Source organism: Xiphophorus maculatus, chromosome 19 (genome assembly GCF_002775205.1).
Source record: "Xiphophorus maculatus strain JP 163 A chromosome 19, X_maculatus-5.0-male, whole genome shotgun sequence".
NCBI classification, from domain to species: Eukaryota; Metazoa; Chordata; class Actinopteri; order Cyprinodontiformes; family Poeciliidae; genus Xiphophorus; species Xiphophorus maculatus.
Window position 1 is genome coordinate 19,874,315 of NC_036461.1, and position 15,279 is coordinate 19,889,593.

Here is a 15,279-nt window from a genome sequence, read left to right on the forward strand (position 1 = left end):
GTGCAGCCGTCTCAGCACAACAGAGTTCATGTTCATGAGTTCATGTTCTGTTCCGGCCATCACTAACACAAAACAGAGTCTCAGGCATAATTTGAGAGTGGAGCTGAAAAGGCCTGTGTGAGACATGTGGCAAACAAACCCCTATGTTTGCCACATTCTGTTAGAGAGAATTTGCCTGCAGTCCAGTGTTAGATAATCATAGGTTTACTTTGGCTGTGAACTTAAAAAACAAGCCAAGGCAATTTTTAACCAAGTAATAATTTAGAACAATATTAGTAAGCCAGTTATTTCCTGATTAGCAGGAAAAAACATTCACATAGTTTTCACTCTTGGCTATTGTTTATGAATACCTGCCCAATAAGGCTTAGATATTAAATAACAATAAATTAAAGATTAATTCCAATCTTAGTGTTCTCAAACAGCATAGCTCTCCACTTATGGAATAAACACAAACATATCTCCAAAATGTAAACGCTTATTAACAAAAATAATTCAACCTTCCAGTAAAAATATTTGAATCAACAAACTCACTAAGCCAGTAACACTCAACTAAGCTAAGTAAATAAATGAAAGAATAGTGAAAACGAATAACCTATCAAAAAGAACATAAAAGTAAAATATACAAATAAAAAATAGAACAAATAACCAGTAACAATGACAGAATGATAGAATGTCACAGTTAGTATGGACTGTGAATATTGTTTTGTGAAGTTTGGAAATGAGACCAAATTAGTTTTCAGCCAATTAAGTTGCACCAATATGTTTTCACCTGGTATGATGTCATATCTGCCGTCTCATGCCTTGTAATATCTGGTCTCATGTGATTTGTTATGTATTACGTTGTTTCCTTTTTTTACGTTTCTGATTTTAATTCGTTTTTCAGTCACTTGATGCACCCGTGAGGCTGCTTTGTATTTCTTTAACAGACCAAACTCTAACATATTGATGGACTTTATTATTTTTTACTGATTTGGAGGGTTTGTGAAGTCTGAACAGCTTTGTTAAACTCTCTCACTGTGTTGCAGGGTGATCCCTTGGTGCAAAACGGGGAAAACAAACACACCCTGTCAGTAAGGAATCCATCTGGTTTAGAGCCGAACTCTGTGACTCATCCTGAGCCTCAGCCAGACTGGGTGTGTTCCCTCTAAAGGCTTATGCATCATTTCAATTCAAATTGTATAATAATACTACTAATAATAAAATCGAAACAGAATTTTTTCGGAAGCATTTTATTTGACAGGGTGTGCATAAGACTGACATGACACTGTCATAAACATGACATAACACCTGTCATGAACATGAAGGAGTCTTTATGAATGTTTATGGCTGTTGTCATGAAGTGTCATTCGGTAAATAATGACACTTTTTAATGCAAAGTTGGCACTTTTAATGGACTTTCATTGAAACTTTTAGAGCAACTTTGCATTGCTCTAAACTCAAAGTTACCGAATGACACTTCATGACAACAGCCATAAACATTCATAAAGACTCCTTCATGTTCATAACAGGTGTTATGTCATGTTTATGACAGTGTCATGTCAGTCTTATGCACGCCTCATCAAATAGTTACCATTTTTTCATATGCAAATCCATGTAAAAAGCACATATAATTAGTGTGATCGGTGTGTGTGTTACATTCAATACAGTTTTATCTTACATTTCTGCCAAAGCTGCTTCGTCAACCAACATTACTGGTTCTTCCTCTTCCTCTCTGTCTGATGAAGTTTCACAGGGTTTTGTTTTGTTTTGTTTTGCTTGTGTTCCCAGTATTTTCTGCTTACATGGCCCTGGAGCCTCATTCCATAGCTATACTGCAAAAAAAAAGCTCTGACCTATGAGTTCCACGACCTCCATGAAGGTCGTGGAGCTCACTGGAGTCGTCAAGGTGTTCTCCAGTGCCTGGCAACAGATGCATTTGGCAATAATTGCAAAACTTAAAGGACTGTCAGACATCACCACAGGCTGCCTGGGGCTTTACGTTCTGAATCCAGCTACAGACCACTTCTGAGTCTGAACTATTTTTTTTAATGTTTAAATGGACTGTTATCCATGTTGCTTGTGCACATCTTCTAGCACACTTTATCCTTCCACTTAACTTTCTGTTAAGCTGCTTGGACTCTGAACATCCAGTTTTCTTTAGCAATATCCTTTTGTGGCTTAAACAGTGACAGTCTACTAGACCAGTGGTTCTCAAATGGGGGTACGTGTACCCCTGGGGGTACTTGGAGGTACTGCAGGGGGTACGTGAAGCTTTTCAAAATATCTTTAAAAAATCAGTAGGCTCCTCATAATAAGTCTTGGGGAAAATTATTTTGTAAAAAGTTCGATAAAATATAAATGTGTGTTCATGCACTGAATTATATATTCAGTATTTAGTTTCAATATCCTTTAAAATAAAACGGTTTGACTGGTTTTATACCTTCCTGGTGGTCACCGTCTTCTGTTTTTCTTTTTTGTTTAACCATGCAATGTTTTCAATATGGATGTATTTGTCAGGTTCACTGATATAAGTTGTTTGGCTTTAATAAATCAGACAGTGATTTTACAGCACTGTACCTCTTTTTAATTCCAAAAATGTTTTGCCCGTGTCAGGGGGTACTTGACTAAAAATATATTTTTAAGGGGGTACATCACTGAAAAAAGTTTGAGAACCACTGTACTAGACAACTGACAAAGTCAGTAAATATATATATATATATATATATATATATCCCCATTGTTGTCAGCTATAACATTACTTTAGCTATGAGGAGGTCAGTAATGGCAGATTTCCCTCTCATAGGATGAATTGAATACATAGTAAGTTTTAGGGCAGGTCGGGTTTTATTTAGGAACCAACTTGTGTTGGTCAATCAGTGGAGTGAATGTGAAGAAGTTAATGATGACAGGATGAAAGGTGTTCAGACAGAGTCAGGCACTCCAAGTTTCCTCTGGCTTTCCGTCCACAGACTGAGACAGTCACAGAGAGCCTGACATGTCCACTGTGGGACACGAAGCGTGTCCGGTCTGACGGCAGAAGAGTGTTCCCAGATAGGCACTGTGGCTTAGCGTTGCACCGGGTTCTGGTTTGTTAGTTCAGCTTTTCCAGAAGTTCGGGTTCTGCGCCATCCTCCTCTGGAAGTTCTCATACCATTTAAGAATGCAGCTGGAGGGGATGAAGGTCTCCGAGGGGTTCGGCGTCATCTGCGCCTGGGACAGAGCGAACGAAGAGGCGAAGTTGTAGAGGCTGTCCAGCATTTTCTGGGTGAACTGCATGAACGTGTCTACAGTGGACACCGCGGCGCTGGACACTGGGATCTGCTGAGCCAGCTGGTCCAGAGCTTCAACTGACACCCCGACCTGAGCCACGGATGGCGACACGGAGGCCATCAGGCCGAAAGGGTGCGCCCCACCCTCCCCAGCCTTCAGACCGGAGATCTTGAAGATCGCGCTGGGCTTGTCGTTGGTGATGAAGCCGAGCAACTGCCACACAGGAGCGCCGCTGCCCGGGTCCGGGAAGGAGAAGTACACGGCTCCTCCCATTCCTGCGGGGAAAGGCACGGTCCCCAGCATGAACACTACCACGTGGTTCACATTCTCAAAATCCGCCAAATTAAAGACGAATTTATCAGAGGCGACCTGGACCGCGTCAGTCTGGACCAACCTACCGGCCACCAAACAACCGAACATCTCTGCGGACAGCTGCCAACCCGGTTAGCTTAGCCTAGCCAGTTGCTACTGAATACAAACAGAACGCGAGAAACTTCTTCTTCTTCTACACTCATCAGACAGAAGAGATAAGGCGCCGAAAAATTGCTGCCCCCTTCTGTCTAAATATACAAATTCCAATTAAAACGCCTTTCTGGGATGCAAAAACTGAGCGCGTGATGAGCTATTTTTTCAAAAATAATTTCTATATTTTGCATAAAATTGCGACGACGTATTAGGCCCGCTGTAGATAGAAGAAGGAGGAGTACATTTCGATGAAAAACACTGAGATTAATCTGAGAGATTAAAGGAAATTTCAGAAAAGGAATTTTGAAAAGTTAAAATTTTGTTATGAGAAAAACCTCAGAAATGTTTAGATTAATATCAGAAATGTTCTAGAAAAGCTTAGAGATTTCTGAGTTTGAAATTTCCAAAAAAGTGCTAGAAAAAAAAACTCAGCAATTAATCTGAGTTTTGTGTAGAAAATTTCTATTTTTTTTTCTAGTAAATTTCCGACATTTCAAACTCAGAAATCTGAGCTTTTTCTAGAAAATTTCTGATTTTTTTTATTTTTTATAAATGTACTCTTTTTTTTATAACTATAATGGTCCTAATACACCGCTGTAAAATTCAACTAAAAATAAACATATTCAGCTTCTACGCACCATAAATCTGGAACAAACTTCCAGAAAACTGTAAAATTGCTGAAACACTGAGGTCCTTTAAATCTAGACTAAAAACCCACCTGTTTAGAGTTGCTTTTGAAGCATAATCAATTAAGAACTTTACAATGGCACTTGACTTAATGTAATGTTTTGATGGCACTTTGAAATGCCTTGTTGCTGAAATGTGCTATACAAATAAAATTTGATTGATTGATTTTTAAATGCTTAAAAAATAAAGATGCAAACAGTGACATGTTAATGTTGAGTAATTATGATCAAATTTGCATAAACAACTCATATGTTACAGAAATCTAAGGTTTCACATTTATTAAGTCTATTTCTTTGAATGCAAAATCAATCTACTCAAGTAAAAGAAGAAATATTGCTCAAAAGAAAAAGAGTACAGTTCAGTAAAACTACTCGTATAAGTAATTTCCCCCCCCAGAAAGTTACTCAAGTAAACGTAACCAGTACAATCCACCTTTTTTTTTAACTTTATTTTTATTTATTTTTAACAACACATGTTCATAGTTACATTCTTCTGTCCCTTACTGACATTTATCATCTGCATTATAACTTAGCAACAGGAGATGAGACAGTAGGTGTTCTTAGCAAATGTAATAATGATTACAGAACAACAGAACGGAATCAACAGACAGATAACAGCAAAATAAAATAAATACAAAACATATGATTAAATCCCCCCTGAGTTAAGGTGGTCCACACATTCTTAAGCACCATGGTATTTTAGACCGACCCAAGAGAAAACACAAGTGCAAAAGGGCAATCCTGTAATTGTGTCACTGAAATAATAACGGCATGACAGAGCTCCACCTTATATTAACAACTGTTTTTTGAAGCCTTTAGGAATATGTGATTTCTTCCATCAAATGAATGTCCCAAACTTTTTGTATCCATGTGTTATATGTAGGAGGTCCTGGCTTCAGCCATCTCATAGTTATGCATTTCAAAGCTGCTGTGAGCAAGATTCTTAGAAGATATCTATCATCCTTCCTGTCCATTCCATAGGGTATTACTCCCAAAATTGCCACCAAGGGGGTTTTTGGAACATTTCTTCTGAAAATTACCTTGAGAGCTTCAAAAATGTCCTCCCAGAATACTCTTAGTTTAGGACAAGCCCAAAAGATATGCGTATGATTTGCATTCTGCGTCCCGCAGTTTCTCCAGCATGGACTGGGTTGTGTTGGGTTCATTTTACTGGTTATTGCTGGCGTTCTGAAAAACCGGACTATTACTTTCCATTTGAATTCTCTCCATATATTAGAATTTGTTGTTAATTGTGCTTCAGTACATATTTCTTCCCATGTGTCTCCTGCTATTGACTCCTGCAATTCAGGCTCCCATTTATGCTTTATGTTTGTGGAATCATTCACATTTATGGACAGAAACAGGTCATATATTTCACTAATTACTTTATCATTTCCCTTTCCCCTTTGTATGTCCATTAGGAAATTTTCTATAGGTGTAGATTCAAGACGTTTAGTCCAATTGTTGTGTGTCGTCACAAAGGTTCTAAGTTGTAAATATCTCTAGAAGTCCGTCTTAGGGAGGCAAATTCACTTTTTATCTGCTCAAAGGTTTTGAAATTTCCCTTATTAATTAATTGGTAGATATGAGATAGTCCATAATTAGACCGGTTTTGAACTCAGAATCTAAATTGTTCGGTGTAAATGTCTTTATATATCCTATATTTGATAAAAGTGAAATCTGTTTTGATAATTTAAAAGCCGATTATATTTTGTTCCAAACTTTGAGGGTGTTTTTTGTCCAGATTGTCATTTCCTTTCCAGGAGTATCTAAGAAAGGTAATGTTTGTAGTGGTATTGAGCACCTGCTTTCCTCTATTTCCAGCCAACGAGTATCTGCACTATTCTGTAGCCATACTAATAAGGGTTTAAGTTGTGCAGCCCAGTAATAATATTTGAAGTTTGGGAGTTTGAGGCCCCCCTTGGGTTTAGGTAACTGCAGGGTTTCCAATCTGATTCTAGGTCGCTTTTTTTGTCAAATGAATCCAGTTATCATTTTATCTAAAATGTCAAAGGTAGATTTGGGAATCTCCACTGGTAGCATCTGGAATAGATAGAGTAGTCTTGGTAAAACGTTCATACGGATACTTTCAACACGACCTATCAGAGAGATAGGGAGTGTATCCCAACGCTCCAGGTCATTTTTAATGACTCGTAGAAGTTTGCTATAGTTTGCCTCATAGAGGTCACACAGAAGTGGAGGTATTTGAATACCCAGATATTTGATACCGTTCTTGGGCCACTTAAAGCCACTCTGTACTTTTATGAAGTCTGAAATTGTGCCATTTACATCCATAGCTTCCGTCTTTTCTATGTTGATTTTGTAGCCTGAGTAAAATCCATATTGAGAGATGAGCTCTTTCAGGTGGGGGATTGTTGATTTAGGTTCCGTCAAATACAATAATACATCATCAGCATATAATGAAATTTTGTGTACTTCCTTGTTAATTTCTATCCCTTTAATATTAGCATAATCTCTAATGATTTGGGCTAACAGTTCAACACTAATGGCGAACAGAAGGGGTGAGAGCGGGCACCCCTGTCTGCACCCCCGTTCTAATGAAAATCTAGCAGACCTAAAGCCATTAACCTTAACTGCTGCCTGTGGAGAGGAGTAAAGTGTTTGCACCCAGTCAACAAAATGTGGGCCAAATCCAAAACGTTTCAAAGTATGAATTAAGTATTTCCAGGACACTCTGTCAAACGCCTTTTGGGCATCTAAGGATATGATTACTGATTCAATCTTTCTTTTTGAACGCTTGTTAGGTTTAGTAAGCGCCTTAGATTATCAGCATAGTACCTGCCTACAATAAATCCTGTCTGATCAGGATGTATGATTTGGGTGTTGAATTTGTTAAGTCGTCTTGCTAGGATTGCTGAGTGTGCGTGAATCTGTATTCAACAGTGATATAGGTCTATAGGACTGGCAGTTTGTAGGATCCTTGCCCTCTTTGTGGATTACTACTATAGTGGCTTCTGTCCAAGATGGTGCCATATCTTGGCACTTATCACCATGGTGATATGCTTTTAATAGCAGGGGGAGCAGAAGATCTATAAAAGTTTTATAAAAGTCGTTTGTAAATCCATCTGGGCCTGGACTATTGTTGTTCTTAAGTAATTAGTACAATCCACGTTTGAACATAGATAACAACAGTATCAGCAGTCTATTCTTGTTAACAAGCTTAAAGTGACTTCTTGGCATTAGCTAGTCATCATTTAGCTAACATTACCAGCATCTAAAAACATTACTTAACTCTCTTGGTTAGCTTGGGGGAAGAAAACGTCTTTGCCTTTGCTGGTTTGCTGCCATGATTCTAACACATACCAGCGTGCCGCAAGTTTACTTCGCTGCTGCACAGGTAAAACACACCGGCGCGAGCATCTTAGCGCTCATGCTGAGTTTAAAGGCGGCTCGGAAAAACATGTTACGACATGTTAACAATGGATTAAGCAGTAGTAGTAACGACTGAAAAAAGTGAGGGAGGCAGAGGCCCCCCAATGCCCGCCCATGCCGCAGGGCCTGCTTAAAAAGTGGATATTCTCATCAGAAACGAGCAACAGAAAAAAGATTATTGTATTAAAATACAAATCCAACTATTAAACTACAAATCCAACTATGTTTTGTCTTTTTGTGATCTAAAGCATATGGTTTAAATTTCGTCGTTTCGTGTTTTAAAATCAGTAGGAAACAGTTTACCTTCTGCGATAAAGGCATGAGATGGCTGCAGGGTGGCTGTCTCTAAGCGTCAATGTATTGTCCCACTCGGGAAAAAACGGCAAGCTTTCCATTTGCCAAAACATGCCACATCGATGCCCGTATTAACAATATAACTTAAGATACAGTGGCCAAGGTAATAACTTTAGTATAATTGATTTGACATTTAAAAATCGGTATTTCCGAGCTCTGCCGTGGCACTGAACGCTGAAATGTGATATTTCCGAGCTCTACCGTGACACTGAACGCCACAGACTTAACTCGGCTCTTGCGTTCAGTCGGGTCAGCTAAGCGCACCCTGTCACTCTGTTTTGTGACCCGCTGAGTAGAGATGGGAGCTTCTTAATTTCACCCCTGACATCGGTGATTATAACGGATCCGAACGTCATTATCTGTGTGGAATAGGTTGATATTCACAAAGCTGGGTGTCGCTTCTTTTGACGAAGAAAAACTTCGCCCCGAAGCTGATAAGGAGCTTGGGCCCGTGTCGCTTATGGTGAGTGCCCGCTGCTGCGGTGCGGCCTCAGAGCTCTCCTGGAACTCGAGACCCGCGGCTTGTAAGTGGAATGTTAGGCCGTGGGGTGTTGCTGACCTATTTGAGTGGACAGTGATGACATAATTTAATGGCGAGAAACTCACATATGCTTACGTCTTTGTGTGACCAATAATTATCGTGATTGATGTTGGACAGGTGTAATATTGAAAGCCGTAATTGACATACCGTGATCCAAATTAGCAACGTTGTGCTACTCTGAATGCTAACCGGATAACACTGGCTAACATGTAACTGTACTGAAAGCTCTGGAGTTAGTTTACGAAATGTCTTTGGAAGGCCTGTTTATTTCAGTAATGTATCAAATGGGATTTGTTAATTAATTTATGTGTAACGCTAACTTTTGGATATGTCCTAAAAAATAATCAGGGTAATTATGCTCCGTTAGCTTTGTCAAATATGGCTGCGCCTCCCTGTTAAATGCGCATAAAGTGACTGTGTTCGTCTTTTTAACACTTGATGAGTTCAAAGTCACTCACGAAATCCTAGATGAAGCTACGTAATGTACACAAAAAGTATTTTTAGGTGAATTGGTTGTCAAACACTTAAGTTTATCTGGCTTGATACTCACTACTCTCAGTAGCTGTGTGTCTTAGTGCTAGCAGTGTAGTGCTTCATTTGAGCAGAAATAACAATACAGTTGGGAAGATCACGCTGTCGGGTGACTGACAGCGTGATCTAATCTTTTTCAATTTACAGTGATGATATCTAAAATCAACTTTCATCTTTGTATTCAGTTAGATAATTGATCTTATTTATATGGTAACTAAGCTAATATCAAGACAAATGTCTTCAGTTTTCTCTCCAGGTGCCCATGTGCAATGCAGTTAAGTTCAACCACAGTTAGATACATTTAATGATGGATTGCAGTAGATCACATAATGCCAACTAGTAAACAGTTGTCTCTGTAAAGAAACCAGCAGATCGCATCAAGTTGTGGCTTAATGCAATCACACTGAGTAAGGACAGGAAGACTGGAGAGCAGCAGGTCAAAGCCTCCAGCAGAGTGAGGAGCCACCTGATTGGTGAAATACAGACATACACAGAGGGGCTGGGTTTCCCGTTCTTTTGGTGAAAATAAACAATAGAGAGAAAGTATAGATTTAATAGCAATATTTACAGTGAGCACTCTAAGAGTCAGTGGAGTAGGCATAACAGACTGTGAAAAGTTTGATTAATTTGTCCTCTGTGTGCAAATTAATCAGAACTACTGAGATGGTTCAGGAAAAGCAACGCGACTGCAACTGTGAGCTTTGTTAAAAAGGAAAGTTTGAATCTTAGTCTCAGGGCTAGGCATAGGTTTAAAGAGGAGTGGCAAAAGCAAATGAGGTGGATTAGCAGAGCTTGACAACAACCGATGGTGTCATCTAGGACATGTGGAGTATTATATCTGCTGCCTGGACATTTAAGCTGTGTTTGTGCATCATGGCAGTGATAAAATTGTTATACAGTTAACAGTCTTCAGTCAGAGGCCTCTTCACATTTATTGCAAGACTGACTGCTACCAGAGAAACGTCCAGAACTTAGCTGCATTGCACCACACTTGAAGATGCATAGATGATATGAGTTACGACATTTCATCGATATTTGGGATAAATAAACCATTACTGAATTGAATTGAAAATTTAACAAGGTGTCTGACACACAACAAGCTAACGGAACAAAATGCTCTCATTTTCTGTTACGTTTAGAGTGGATGCTAATGAAGAGAAGCTAAAATCAGAGAAATGTGGTCTCAAGTTTTGTTTTTTTGGGTTTTTTTTTAATCAAACCTCCTGCTGTAACTTTGGATTTACTGATGTTGTTTTGGTGCTTTCAGTTTGCCTTGAAGCTGAACTCAAATCTCTGAATAATCACACTGTCAAGTTGAGCAAGCTCTAGTTGCAAATTAAAAACACACTCATTGTCACAAGCGAAGGGGAAGCACTCTGCAGCTTTTGCAACATGGTAGCCATATTGAAGTGGGACCTCTGGTTGTCCAGGGCCCTCTGACTTGGAACTTTCCAGATTTCCCATGCAAGGTGAGGTTCTGGTAGAGTTGACCAGCCTGGAACTTGGAAATTCTGACTGGGAATATTATTTGGCCAGTCACACAAATAAACATTTTTTAAATCCTCCTACCATTTCACATTGCCCAGTCAGCACATTTGATCACTAAAGCCATTGTTTATATACTCCCTAGTTACTGGTTCCTAGCTGGCTTCTCTTCCTGGCATGGCCTAATGTGTCCAATCACTGGAGAAACAAACTGTTGCATTCTACTTAGTCGATTTCTGCACTTTTTTGCTGGGGTTGTGAAGAAACACATAATATAAGCGGATAGTGTTGTTTAAAGTAAAAAGATGTTCTTTAAATTAGGGATGCATGGTATATTGGTATCAGTCCGATTAATAAAGAACTGGACAGATATTAACAACTCATGTGTGAGAAGGGAAAGGAAATGTAAACATCGATTCTCTACCCATATTTTCATATTGGTGCATTTCTTCTTTCAATTAATAAATTACAAATATGTTAGCATAAACATGCTTGAAATCTGAAGAAAAGCGTTTTAAAAACTTATGTTCACCAACCCTCTTAACTTCTTCCTGCTGTTTGCAGGGATCCTGTTCCATAAAGCTCATTTAGACAAAGGAAGCACCTAAACACACATGTTCCAGTCTCCTTCCATTCAGTTGATTGAATGAGTAACAAGCAGCCTCACATCTGAGAGCTGTGATTGGGCACTGAGCCGGACAGGGCAGCCAACAGGGGAGTCAGGTGAGACCTCCGATTTGTTTTTTTTTTTAAATATATTTATATTTTATTTTATCTGGAAGATAATGGTTGAAGAAACTAACATCAAAATGAATTTGATTTCTCGAAAACTTCTATTTCTAGTTTAAGGACACTTCTATGGCTAAAAAAAAGAACTCCATTCATTTAGAGTTCTGCATTAAGACATTTTGATGATTTCTGTTTTAAAGACAAACATTATACCACCACAAAAATGACCCAACCTACTTTTTCATATGGAGGAGATTGTGTATTGCTTTTTCTTCAGGCTAGCCATCATGGCGGATGTGGACCCAGACACCTTGCTGGAGTGGCTGCAGATGGGTCAGGGCGATGAGCGGGACATGCAGCTCATCGCCCTGGAACAGCTGTGCATGCTGCTGCTGATGTCGGACAACGTGGACCGCTGCTTCGAGACGTAAGGCCTCGTCGTCAAAACCCAGACATTTGCATTCCACCCGCTGTGTGCGAGCTGGTGGCTCAGAGCGTCCCCTCTGCCTCTCCATCCACCAGATGTCCTCCTCGGACGTTCCTACCAGCACTCTGTAAGATCTTCCTGGACGAGAGCGCGCCAGACAACGTGCTGGAGGTGACGGCCCGCGCCATCACCTACTACCTGGACGTGTCGGCAGAGTGTACCCGAAGGATCGTGGGCGTGGACGGAGCCATCAAGGCTCTATGTAACCGCCTGGTGGTGGTCGAACTCAACAACAGGACCAGCAGAGACCTGGCAGAGCAGTGTGTGAAGGTAGAACGCCACAGAGATGCTTTTTAGTAGGGCTGGGCGACAATAGACGTGATCAATATCAGTCTGATAGAATATTCAATATATAGAATATTTACTGAACTCTGACCCAGAACTGAACAGCATTCTGGGAGACATGGACAGAGAAAAGGTTTTAGCTGCTTAACTTCTTATGGCTAGCTAAGCAAGGCTGGTGGCATCAACTAACTTACTCATTCTTTGGTTACCTAGCAAAGTACATTGGGTACATTGCGGTGCCTTATTTTTAGGCAGTTTCACAACTGTCTAAAATTAAAAACCAACGATGTGGAGAGAAAACTTGATATGCCTCCAGTGTGGCAGTATTTCAGATATTTGAAATGAAAAATGAATCATTATTTATCGATATCGACTGATATGAAACACTTACACTGTAATAAGTTTTTCAGCCTACTTTTAAGATTAGCGATTAGCTAGTGTACTGGAGTGATGAATTTTGAGGACATGTTTTCAAAAGTGACTGTTTGTTCAATAGTCAGACTACACTTCAACATTTCTTGTCAAAGTGCACCCCAGTTGTAGTCAGTAAGATTTCATCTGGGGAAGCGAGTCTACTCAGAATGCACATCCTTAAAAAGTTTTAAGTTCACATATTTAAAATTTGGGTCTTAAAATGTCTTGCATGAAAAAAAAGCCCAGTACATTTCACAAGCAGAGTTTCAACCTCTATGTTTAACCCACATGGTGCAAAAATACAATTAAAACATTTCTGGAAACCTTTACAGAGATGCAGAAGTGCAGCAAAAACTTTAATGCCACCTAGATCTGTTCCACTAAGGTTACATCAAACACTAGTCGGTTAATACAAGTTCCATTTTACAACAGGACCTGCATAGTGCTAATGGGTGTTTTAAGCCCGAGGAAGCGGTGCCCTCCTCTGTGGATTGTATCCCACTCTGGGTGGAATCATGGAAAACATTTAAGTTAAAAAATGCCTAAGTGAGGGTTTACATTCTTCAGTTGTGAGAAGTCAGCTGAGAGTTGTTTCCTGACAAACTGTTTGACGTCCATGTCTTTGAACCCATGTGCCTGTTTGCAGGTGTTGGAGTTGATCTGTACCAGAGAGTCTGGCGCTGTCTTTGAGGCCGGCGGTCTGAACTGTGTTCTCAGCTTCATCAGAGACAGCGGTCACCTGGTCCACAAGGACACCCTCCACTCCGCCATGGCCGTGGTGTCCCGCCTGTGCAGCAAGATGGAGCCTCAAGACTCCTCTCTGGAGACTTGCGTTGAGTCCTTATCCAGCCTCCTCAAACACGAGGACCACCAGGTCACTTCACGGCAGGCGGTTGCTAATGAAACCTCTAGGCAAGGTTTTGGGTGGTATAATCTTGAACTTGGTGTTTCCTGCAGGTTTCAGATGGCGCTCTGCGCTGCTTCGCCTCGCTGGCGGATCGGTTCACTCGAAGAGGAGTGGACCCGGCTCCGTTAGCTAAACACGGCTTGACAGAGGAGCTGCTGTCCCGTATGGCGGCCGCAGGTGGCACCGTGTCGGGCTCTTCCTCATCCTGTAAACCGGGTCGGCCTTCCACAGGCGCGACCCCCTCCGCCGCCGACTCCAAACTGAGCAACCAGGTGTCGACCATTGTCAGCCTGCTGTCCACACTGTGTAGAGGCTCTCCGCTGGTCACACATGTAGGTCCACACCATTTCTCTCATGCTTGTATAGAGGAGGAGAACAAGTTTGTGTGTGTGCATGCTAATCTCCAACCCGTGTTCAGGACTTGCTGCGGTCGGCTCTGCCTGACTCAATGGAGTCTGCACTGGGAGGAGATGAGAGGTGTGTGCTCGATACCATGCGGCTGGTGGATCTCCTGCTGGTGCTCCTGTTTGAGGGACGGAAGGCGTTGCCAAAGTCCACAGCAGGATCAGCGGGCCGGATACCTGGACTGCGACGTCTGGACAGCTCTGGAGAGCGATCCCACCGACAGCTCATCGACTGTATCCGCAGCAAGGACACCGACGCTCTGATCGATGCCATCGATACGGGAGGTGAGCCTGCTCTCATGTTGCATAAACTGTTCATAATCCAGGTTGGTTACCAGGCTACTAACCACTAACATTCTGGCATTAAAGGTGCACTATTTAACTGTTGTAAAAATGTTTTTTTCCCGTATTTGTTAAACCTGCCACTATGTTGTTACAGTATAACATGAGACAGCTAATCAGTGAAAAGACGGAGCTCCTCCACCTCCTGCTAGTGCTTCTACTGCCATCTGCAGAAATACACCTCTTAGTCAGAAATAACCAATCAGAGCCAGGAGGAGGGCCTCAGCGGTGTCAATCAAGTTTGTAGACGCACTGCCATTCTGCTGTAGTTGTGGAAATAGTGGAGAAGCAACTTAACTGAGGGATAAACTGTTACAGGAAAAGTTTATCCCTCATCTTTGATGGTCATGCTAACTAGCCTTAGCGTTCCTGGCAGGCTCTGTTGTGGTGAACCAGCGCAACACAGAGCAAGGGGGAGGGAACGAGCAGCAGGTACACGAGGTTGATTGACAGCACTAAAGCCCTCCTCCTGTCTGATTGGTTGTGTCTGGCTGAGTGTATTTCTACAGATGGCAGTAGGACCACAGGGAGAAGGCAGAGGAGCTTGTTTTATTTATTTTTTTATATTTTCTATTTTGCTTAAATGTGCAAAATGTGTTTCTTATGTACAGTTTTGGTATAATTAGTGGTCTGTTTTCTTTCAGCAAATGGCCTTTTTTAGAGATTTTCTTTAAATAATTGAACTAGATTAGTTGACAGTTATTTCAACAATTGACTAAATATAGAAATGTCAGAGAATATAGAAGTGTAAAGCCTACAAAAAAGGGCTTTACCTTTTTTTTAAAGACCCGTGAACTTGGTTCTGCAGCCAAGTTTGACCAGTTATAATGAAATGATGTGCTCTCTCTCAGCTTTTGAGGTCAACTTCATGGACGATGTTGGACAGACGCTGCTCAACTGGGCTTCAGCTTTTGGCACACAGGAAATGGTAAAGAAACACAAAAACAAGCTAAGGGTTTCCATCAGACCTGGTTTTTGCAAACATGCTGAGCAGCTCTGTGCTTGTC

General features: G+C 40.9%; 2 protein-coding genes across 5 annotated transcripts in view; one reads left to right on the top strand and one right to left on the bottom strand.

The window, feature by feature from the left end:
* Positions 1–2,800: 2,800 nt before the first annotated feature.
* On the bottom strand, positions 2,801–3,979 carry hikeshi (Hikeshi, heat shock protein nuclear import factor). Its single transcript, XM_005817048.2, has one exon. It carries the CDS (start codon positions 3,667–3,669, stop codon positions 3,076–3,078), a length of 594 nt encoding a protein of 197 aa, XP_005817105.1. The 5' UTR covers positions 3,670–3,979; the 3' UTR covers positions 2,801–3,075.
* Positions 3,980–8,367: 4,388 nt separating this feature from the next.
* hectd1 (HECT domain E3 ubiquitin protein ligase 1) overlaps positions 8,368–15,279 on the top strand; it is a 36,371-nt gene continuing 29,459 nt past the window's right edge. For 3 of the 4 annotated variants that reach the window (XM_023352438.1, XM_023352440.1, XM_023352439.1), the window contains exons 1-8: positions 8,368–8,610; positions 11,269–11,427; positions 11,711–11,860; positions 11,956–12,190; positions 13,266–13,493; positions 13,577–13,858; positions 13,945–14,215; positions 15,124–15,200. In XM_023352438.1, the coding sequence (XP_023208206.1) occupies positions 11,721–11,860; positions 11,956–12,190; positions 13,266–13,493; positions 13,577–13,858; positions 13,945–14,215; positions 15,124–15,200 (1,233 nt within the window). In that variant the 5' untranslated portion in view covers positions 8,368–8,610; positions 11,269–11,427; positions 11,711–11,720. Of the gene's footprint in view, positions 8,672–11,268; positions 11,428–11,710; positions 11,861–11,955; positions 12,191–13,265; positions 13,494–13,576; positions 13,859–13,944; positions 14,216–15,123; positions 15,201–15,279 lie in introns of all 4 variants that reach the window. The other variant, XM_023352437.1, reaches the window with a different exon arrangement.